This window comes from Dipteris shenzhenensis, chromosome 16 (genome assembly GCF_047967505.1).
Source record: "Dipteris shenzhenensis isolate YYH24624 ecotype China chromosome 16, Dip_SZ_1.0, whole genome shotgun sequence".
In the NCBI taxonomy this organism is placed as follows: Eukaryota; Viridiplantae; Streptophyta; class Polypodiopsida; order Gleicheniales; family Dipteridaceae; genus Dipteris; species Dipteris shenzhenensis.
In genome coordinates this window covers 18,500,145-18,509,775 of record NC_141611.1, presented here as the reverse complement: position 1 = coordinate 18,509,775, position 9,631 = coordinate 18,500,145, and the positions used below count along the sequence as shown (strand labels likewise).

General features: G+C 38.0%; 1 protein-coding gene across 1 annotated transcript; it reads left to right on the top strand.

Moving 5' to 3' along the window:
* Window positions 1–780: 780 nt before the first annotated feature.
* On the top strand, window positions 781–1,545 carry LOC147892646 (ferredoxin-like). Its single transcript, XM_087387563.1, has one exon. The coding sequence runs from the start codon at window positions 888–890 to the stop codon at window positions 1,314–1,316; it is 429 nt and encodes a 142-aa protein (XP_087243689.1). The 5' UTR covers window positions 781–887; the 3' UTR covers window positions 1,317–1,545.
* The last annotated feature ends 8,086 nt before the right edge of the window (window positions 1,546–9,631 follow it).

The window sequence follows — 9,631 nt, the reverse complement described above, 5'->3', positions numbered from 1 at the left end:
GATTGTGGGGCATAAGATGCTTCTTTTGGGAGATTGTTGCAATTGGAATGTGCAATCAAGGCAAGGGCACACGCTTTTTTAGGGATGGAAGGTTTAGATACATGAAATGAAGGGAATGTGGGGGTGACATCAAGGCAAGGTAAGCATACACACATGCATTTGTGAGTGAATGGAAGAAATCTTGTGTGAGTGCTGATACAAGCATGAGCACGGGCGCAATCTAGAGAGGTAGGTATGCACAAAAAGACAGACAGACACACACACACACACACACACTCTGTCTCTCTCTATCTCTGTCTCAAAAAACACACACGTGCACGCGTGCACGCATGCACACTCCGAAAAAATCTAGAGAGATGTGCATGTACACACATGGACACACTCTTTTTTTGTGTGAAAATGATGCGCGCACACACACAGATAGAGGTGTACACACACATACACACGTCTCTGCAATTCCACAAAGAGGCATAAGAACACACACGCACACACACACACACATACACGCACATGCGTGCATGTAGGTAGGCACGAGCTCGCGTGCACACACACTCGAGTGCGCACACACACACATTTCTTTTGGGTGGAAAAAAAACACACACACAGACCCTAGCGGGGTGAGGATAGGAGGAGAGGAGATCCAATAACAAAGTGTGAGGGAGAGGCAAGGCACACGTGGAGGGTAAGGGGGTGTAAGGCTAAGGGGGAGGGGGAAACGAGAGGCAGGCAATCTTCTCATCTTATCTGAAATCGCCCAAAACCCCTAAAAGCCCCTCACAGAAATGTAGACCCATTTACATACATACTCATTCCCAGACCGTTTCTTCATCTTCTTCACAGTCTTCATTACCTTCTTCTTCTTCCTCTCAGTTCGAGCTCTCCCAGCTATGGCTATGGCTGCCACCTCCTCCCTCTCCCCCGTCTCCTCCTCCCTCTCCCTCGCCTCCCGTACTTCCTCTATCTCCAAACCCTCCTCCAATGTCTCCCTCTCCTTCGGTGTCTCCCCCTCCCTTGGCCGTGTCACCGCCAAAATGTTTAAAATCAAGTTCATCACCCCTGAAGGCGAGAAAACCATCGAGGCCCCCGATGATAAGTACATCCTCGACGCTGGCGAGGAGGCCGGCCTCGACCTGCCCTACTCCTGCCGCGCCGGCGCTTGCTCCTCCTGCGCCGGAAAGGTCCTCGACGGCAAGATCGACCAGTCCGAGCAGTCCTTCTTGGACGATGACCAGATGGGAAACGGGTTTGTCCTCACTTGCATTGCCTACCCTACTTCCGATATCACCATCGAGACCCATTGTGAGGACAAACTGTAGGTCGGTTGATATGTCTTCTCTGCTTCTCTGTACTGGTCCGGGGTTGGTGTGGTGATCGCCAGCCGGCAGCGTCACCGAACATTACTGCAATTTTCGTAATATATTGTTTCGTGCCAGTAGTGCTGTCGCAGGTTCCTATCTCCCTTCTTCCTTTCTCCCACAGTTTCTTGAGATGTAAACTTTTTGGTATCCCACTCTGAGTTTAAGTGTTTAGATCTACATGTTTTGATTCAAGTTCGCTTTATTTGGGCTTTGGATTCTCCTCTTTAACCGTCCAATTGGGATTCTTTGTTGGTCGTGTACGTCCTCGCTATTCTGACTTCCGAACTTTTTGGGGACTAGTTCTTTTCGCCCAAACTCTCGTATGTTTGAAGCTGGTGTCGAACATGCTAGTGCTAACGTAATTTTGACATCTGAAATGTGAATCCTAATTTTAACGGTTGCTCTACACTTAATTTAACCGTTGGGTAGTAATAAATTTTTTCTTTAATGTCTGGACGTGCTCCTGAAGTCCTAATGATTAAGTTTGGAAGTGGTAAAACTATAGACCTGCGGATTTCTGGGTAACATTATGTGAGTGTTTGTCTAATCGTATGAAGGTCTTTCGTACATCATGCCCTTGCTACATTTGAACTTGTGCTAAAGGAACCATATAGTGTCGACTTATATAGATATTTTTAGCTCATTACCCTCACGGTAGCATTAGATCCTGTTCTGGTCTTAAATTAAGTTTTAAATTTCGTTGTTTCTTTTTCATTTGACTTGCTTATTACCCCTCCCTACTATGTCAATAAAGTACAATGCAGACTTGATACAATTGCATCCTTGAAGTAGTTACATTGGACAGAATTAACTAGCAATGATGGGTTCTTAGCCACTGGCTTTCTACAGTACAGTGATTTGGCTTGATTTCTAGCGGCAGTTTGTGGAGCTCTCACTCCTTTGGGTAAAACTGGTTTCATGTAATGGAACCTATGTGGTGGTGGAGTTACTCCTCGTTTTTGTTTGTAGTGGCCTCATCAGGCCTGCTCACTGAAATGATGTGACTTACGGGTTTGTGTGCCCAGCCTTCTATATGATATGTTCCTTCTTGTTGCTGACTAAAGTACCGGAAGTAATGTATGGGAGTCTTCTTTCCTTAATCCTTCGTTGAAATGGTGCTGTAAAAGGGTGTTTGTAAATATGACTGTCGTTCTGAATGTGAAATAGTGCGACACTTTTAATGAAAGTGCATTCACCTTTGCGTAGAAACCAAAGAATTAGATGTTTCTACTCTTACGCTGTACCACAACATATTTATTGGTAAGAAAAGCAAATGTTTGAAGTTATATCAACTACATAGCCTGTCGGATCTGTGCCAGCATTCTTTGATCAAGACTAATTATTTAAAATGCAGGTTTCAGTATTACAAAGCTTTGATGCATCGATTATCTTATGACATAATTGAATTAATGAGTTGACATTGAATCATCTTGAAGTAATATTTTCCATCCAACAGTATTCCTGTGTAGAACACATAATATTAATTTAGTTTTTCCATACTTGATCATACACATACGGCATGTGGGTACGAGTATGGTTCAGCCCCTGGGGGTGAATCATACTCGACTTAAGTTTACAATATAAACTAGAAAATATGATGAAAGAGAGCTACCAAACTTTATGCAAGTATGAAAAAGTTCTCCTTTGTGTATAGTTCAGCCAACCATATGAATCTGGGCCTAACTATGGATATTATGAGCTAGCTTCCTCATGTTTCACTCCAAAATGCATTGTTAAATATTTGTAGATGGTAATCATTTTCTATGGTCTATAACCAGGTTTAGGTTTTCTTGGTGTGCCAGGTTGGATTATTTCTTGATAGATGAAGTGTTAAGGCTAGAGTTAAAGAAGTGTATTGAGAAGAAAACTACTGAGAGTATCCTATTTAAGGAAGGATATTATAACTATTGTGATGAGTTTCAAAGAGCATACACTTTTATTTGTAGTGTCAAAGAGCGTACACTTTTATTTGTAGTGTCTGCAGTCAATCGATCGGAATCTGCCAGAATTTGTATAGAAGTTTTCATAGGAATATGTATGTACGATGAAATAGAAATCTGCCAGTGTAAGCTTAGAAGTTCTCTTAGGAATACTTATGTATGATGAAATAGGAATACTTCTTTAGGAATCTGCCAACCAGAATTAGTACAGAAGCTCTCATAGGAATACTTATGTGAAATAGTTAGCTTGAGGTATTTTCAAGCTAGAGAACTGATGTAATCTTGAAGCCTTCTCCTAAGAGAGGAAAACTACACCCTCAGTTATCTGCATGATAAGTTTGGAACTCCATTCTAGGGGTTTCATTTATTGCCTGGTGAAATTAGTCTTCTTAATTTCAGAGTTTGGAAGCCTTGCTTAAGCAATGGGAATTCTTTCAACTCATAAGCTAATATGCACGTGGTCATCATTAACTTGCCCCGAGCTCCGTATCCCACATGTATTTGTTGTCCTTGCTCAAAATGTACCAGCCAATTTTTAGCAAATACTTTAGCAGTCGTGTAACATATGAAATCTCTTCCTACTGGACTATAGTCCAAAGTTTTTTTGAGAGTAAAATAACTATGTCCAATATGTGCAAGAATTGTGAGACAATTGTGTCAAATATGTGCAAGAATCGATGTTGCATGTGCAAAGCTTCATCGAGCAATATTCTTTATAGCCCTGTTGGAAGCTTCTATGCCAAACTTTGAAATTGATCATGTCCATTGTGCAAAAACTCATTAAGCAAATCCTCGGCATCTGAGTTGGTAGCTTCTATGCCTAAAACATGTTAGTCTTATTCATACCTTCCAAGTAATCTATGTTAACTACAATATTCATAGTAGAAGTATGCTTTTATGTAGATTAGACCTAGTGTACTGCCTTAGTTCATCTTCAAGATCATGTTAGGGAAGCTAGGAAAGATTGTAAAAATGATTCTTTAATTCGAGATTTGAAACTTTTATATGTAGAAATGGTGAAATTTGATTTTGAATTATTTCTTAGCTTTACTATTGAGCATATAGAAGGAAACTTTGCAAAAGCAAAAGAATTTTTCAAGGTAGTGAGGCCTTAGAACTTTACCGATCTTCTTGCCTAGAGGATTAATTTAGAAGGAAAGTCAACTCATCACAAGAGTAAAAAGGCTAGTCCAAAAAATCCAAAGGTTTGGAGAACTCATCAAAAGACTAAGAACGTTTGTCCTTATCATCGTAATCCAACTCAAATGTGGAAGCCAAAAGTGATTTGTGTTACCCCTTACCATTATGATATTAGAAATGTTGCATCTAATTTTAGACCAATACATGATGTTTCTTGAGATTAGAAGCATTGCATCTACTTCTACACCAAAAGATTGTGTTTCTTATGATTCTCCTTACTCCTCAAACTCGAGAATTTTCATCTATAGAGACTATAAGAGAAGGTTACAATACTTGGATAAAGTTATGTTTTTGGGTAGATTTTCAAAAATCAACATTGCTTTCAGTTCAAAGTATTGCGAGAGAAGTTTCTCACGTTTCAAGTTATTGGCTTTAAAAGCAGTCCCACTCTAAGAAAAGAACTTATGATTACTATATTTACCTCTCCCAATCTTGATAAGGTAGGTTTATGTTCCATATTACAGTCAACAAGGTTATGAGTGCTCTTAATCATTGGGTTAGAGGAGTTTGGAAGCATCCTATGATTGCGTGGAAATATTTTGAAACTTTGGGACAAAAGGCCTTCAATTATATAGACATTGGTAGAAACCTTACAATGCATCAAAAGATAGACATTCTTAGTAGTGTTGTTGTACTAATAAAAAGTTCGCTCCATTCATTGATAGTTCCTTAGGACATGTTGTCATCGCTAATACTTCTGTGCTTCCTACTGCTTTTCTAAGGGATCTATTCTTAAAAGGCATAAGATTTTGATGTTCTTCTTCTAAGGATTCATGCCTATTAAAAGCCAAAGAGGGAGTCTCCAATTTTGCTATTGAAGCAAAAGAATCTTTAGGGGTCCAAGGTCTCTTATCACATTGGAAATGAATGTAGTTGCTCAAAACTAAGAGAAGTTCCTTTGGTTTGCACCTCTGATAGTGGTAGCTCTCTGTGTGTAGAGGATGAGATATGCTTGCATAAACTCTAGCAAAATATTGTGATTTCTTATGTAGACAAATGCTCAAATAATTTTGTCTTCACATGTAAAAACTTTTATTTGCAATCACTAATAGGAGAAGTTGACTCTGCAGCAAAGACGTGTGCTAGTTGCTCTATACCTCAAAAGGATTTGATTAAAACTTTTGTAAGTATTTTGTATTCATTTGCAGCCCAAGTCGTCCTTATCTTTGTGCAGCCTAGAAGTTTCATAAAAATCCTATGAAACCTAGATTCATTGTAGCGGCTTGTAAGATTTCTCTGACGGATGTCTCTTGCTTCAAGTCCATTATACCAACTCTCCATGAAATTTGGAGAAACTTATTGAGAGAAGCTAATGTTCTAATATTAAGTTGGATTTTGAATGATTCGGTGGGATTATACTAGTCATAAAGTTTTTAACTCCTCTCGGAGTGTAGAAGAGGACTGTACTTCAATCTTGCTTGAAACATTTGATTTTACTACTTGGAAGATTTGAAGTCACGAATAGGAAAGCTTGTTTCACAAGTTTTCAACTATAGGTATGAAAAAGGTAGATGCATAGTTTTAAGGGTTGAAAAAAAGCCTTGCATTTATATTTTTGTTGGATGAAATCTAAAAAGCAAGACCTAGATTTGAAAAAGAAAAGGTGCACAAAAGTTGTAGTTGTTGAAGATGTTCTTTGTTGGTTGAACTTCCTTCTAAATAATTTGTTCATAGCTCTAGGAGATTCTTTGCTTTAACAAAGATTGGTACTCAAATGCTTCTACGTTTAGGATCCTTGAACGTAGAACCAAAATCTAAAGTGGGGAGATTCATAGCCCATTTTCTTTTTTATTCTTAGTTTTGCTCTATTTTTGGAAATTATGTACTCTTAGGTACCTGTTTAGTTTAGTTCTACTATGTGTGTGTGTGTAATTATAAATATAAATATAATTTTGTTTTTTATATCTTTTGTCCCTTCCACTCTCTTATTTATAATTTTATTATTATTATATAAAATTTGAAATAAACAAATAAAAAACCAACTGTGATAGTAATCGTTTCCTTGTGCTTGAGTTAGTGTTTAATTTGTTGTCTTATATGTACGGTGGTTTATCCTTTTTTCCTTGTCTTTCTGCTTCTTTTACAATTTCAAAAATTTCAGGGTTAGGTTGGGTCGTGATGGAAATTTAACCTAATTTAATTCTCTCTCTTCTTTTCTTCTTCTGTTTATTTGCTCATTTTTTCCTGTTTCTTTCAAAAATTTTGTTGTTTGATTGCTATTTCAAAGCTTAGTAAGCACTACGTTTACCCAAGACACTCTGGAGTCTTTCGAAGCCCAAATCATAACTTATCCTTGGGTACTGATGATAACATAAGTGTAGCTTCACTTATTCTTCTTTCTTCTTTTCCTCATTTATTGTTTAAAAAAAAACTTCCTTGTTATTTTTGTTATTCCATAAAATTTTAATTTGTAGGGTTGGATATATTCTAGTCTTATGAAGGTATATATATATATATATATATATATATATAAGTCATATGAGCTTTGAGATTCAAGCTTTGATACGCTTGTTTACATTGTAAAAATCATTCCACAACGTAGCAAAAAAATGGTTTTGTAAAAAAACCATATCTATCCATGTATGGCACCATACAATCTATAAATAAGCCCCCTTCCAAGATAAAGGGTCAAACTCTTTGGGCTTAAAGTATCCTCAGTAAACCCCTCCCCCAAACAGAGAAGTTGGGAAGGTCTTGCATTCAGACATACCCATCCACCATGGACAATACTTGGTGTCCCATTTTGAGAGCCATCTCTCTTCTACATGCCTTGAGAAAAATGGCAAATTAAATGCATGACCATTTACATAGAATAGTGTAGGCCATAATGATTGGTGGTATCATTTAAAGCTCGCTTGCATTTTGTAGTGATAAATATCTAGAAGGAAAACTATTTCTCAATTCCCTTGATTTTCCAAAATCTTAAAAAAAATAAATCGAAAGAGAGCTTTGAAGTGAAAATCACAAATAGTTCACACAATTGATGGATTTTCCACACCCTGATTGGCCTCCTTTTGATTAAATTTCATTAGTATTTGAAATAGAGAGTAAAAGTTGTTTCTATGTACTGACACCACATTCTCCAAGAACACAATGATTGTTGGATGAGCCAACAAAGCAAGTGGTTGTCGTATAAGAAGCATACAAAGGTTTGACACAATGAACTCACTCTCTACACGTAGCTATTGCAAATGTACTTCCTTCAATGCCCATTGAACGAATGCTTTCTCATAATTTGGCATGCCATAAAGTACACACATGCTCTTCTCTAATCCTAGAAAGGATAGCCATGCAATTTGACATTATTTGGAAAAAGTGCGATTGATAGCTCTAGTAAAGCTTTTGCTAGTGTGATGACAAAACCTTTTGCACCATAAACTTTTTGACTTTGGATTCAAATTTGGAAAAATTTGTGAAAAGATGGCCAACATAGCACTGTTGAAGGTAAGGATTCACAACTAAAATGAAAAGATAAAAACATCTTCACTTACTCTAGACATTTTGCACTATTACTTTTTTGTTATATCCCTATTGATTGTTGAAATCTCTCTTTATAGACAAGCCATGAGAAATAGCAAAAGTCTACTCTCTACATTTGGACTCTATTTTTTTTCTTGCAACATTTGTTAAAGTTAGACTTTAATTTAACAGAATGTGCATGTTGCAATCTTGGATAAATGCTTTCAAATGTTGCAATCTTTCCATAATATAAATGGCCATACATCTTTCCATACTATAAACGTTGCAATCTTTCCATAATATAAATGTTGCAATCCTTCCATAATATAAATGGCCATACAAGAAGTTTATTACAATAAGTTTGACAGACACATGGTGTCCTAAAAATATTACAAGGCAAAAAATGTGGCTTATGTTGCAAGCCTAAGGGCAAGAGTCATCTCTTTCATAGGCCTCATAGCCAATTGTCCCTCACATTCTACTCTCTTTAAGATATCACTGGTCTCTATAGGTGGATTTCTCTAATCTGCAATGCGATGCATCATTTGTTCCTGTGCATGATGCTTAATGGCATTAATGACATGACATGACATGAGAGGGATGCATTTTCTGATCATTCTCAAGATAGACCCAAGCACCTTCAAAAAATTGAATCATTTCAACAATGATCCATCCCAATGCATAGATATCTTCATGGCATGTATATCTGCCTCTTAAGGCTACTTCTTGTAGCTTGGGTGCAAGCCACTTTTTTCGCCCATGCTCTTCCTCTTTCTTGCGAGCTCTCTCAGCAAAGTCGACATCTGTCGCCTTGAAATTTTTTAATCCCAAAAGTACTTATAAATATGAATTTGGAGGGTGCACCAGTCTAAAATTAATGAGATATGTTCATGATTGTACTTGAGAGATTTAGCATGCAAGGCACTTAGAGAAGAGGGAAGGAGAAGATGGGCCATCGAGCCTCATTCTTTCTCCACCCCTCCCCCCTCAATCTCTTTCCCCTTATCCAATCAATCAAAATTTTAGCTGTATACTTGCTTCTAATGCATGCCAGCTAGATGGCTTCATTCCCAATGCGTAGGCCACCAAATTAAGTCTTGCTAAACTAACTGATACTTAATTTCTAGCTCTACTTTCTATTCATGCAAGCACAGTATGGGAGTAGCTACTTACACTGCATGCATGCCTAGTGGTAATTATCAATTACTCTACATGTATGCTTCGTGCTGCATGCAAGCCTAGTTGTCATTGTCCTTACATTATTAAATTGATGCCACCCTTCCACACTCCCTTTCACTCAGTTATCTTACTCCCTAGCACATTCAACCTTATTGTCCTTGAACACTCCCTTGCACTCAGCCATGTAGAACTTCTTGCAGCTTCTACTTGTAACTTCTATGTCCCTTCTACAACTTCTATCACCTTTCATAATGGATCATTATAGACACAACAAGTTCCAAAACTTGCCATCCATCGCCTTTTGAATTGATCCCTCTAGTTTGCCATCCAACCCCTCCCCAATGGATCTCTTTGGCTGGCCATCCAACCCCTCCCCAATGCATCCCTCTGGCGCATCATCTAGTCCCTCCCATCTTGAGGTCATGAGACATAGTCCCATTGAGCTTTCCTCCAATCTTGAAAGCATGAGACATAGTCCCATCAAGCTTCGGATGC

Coding starts and splice junctions, on each gene's coding strand:
- LOC147892646 (XM_087387563.1), top strand. CDS start 888: ATGGCTATGGCTGCCACCTCCTCCCTCTCCCCCGTCTCCTCCTCCCTC.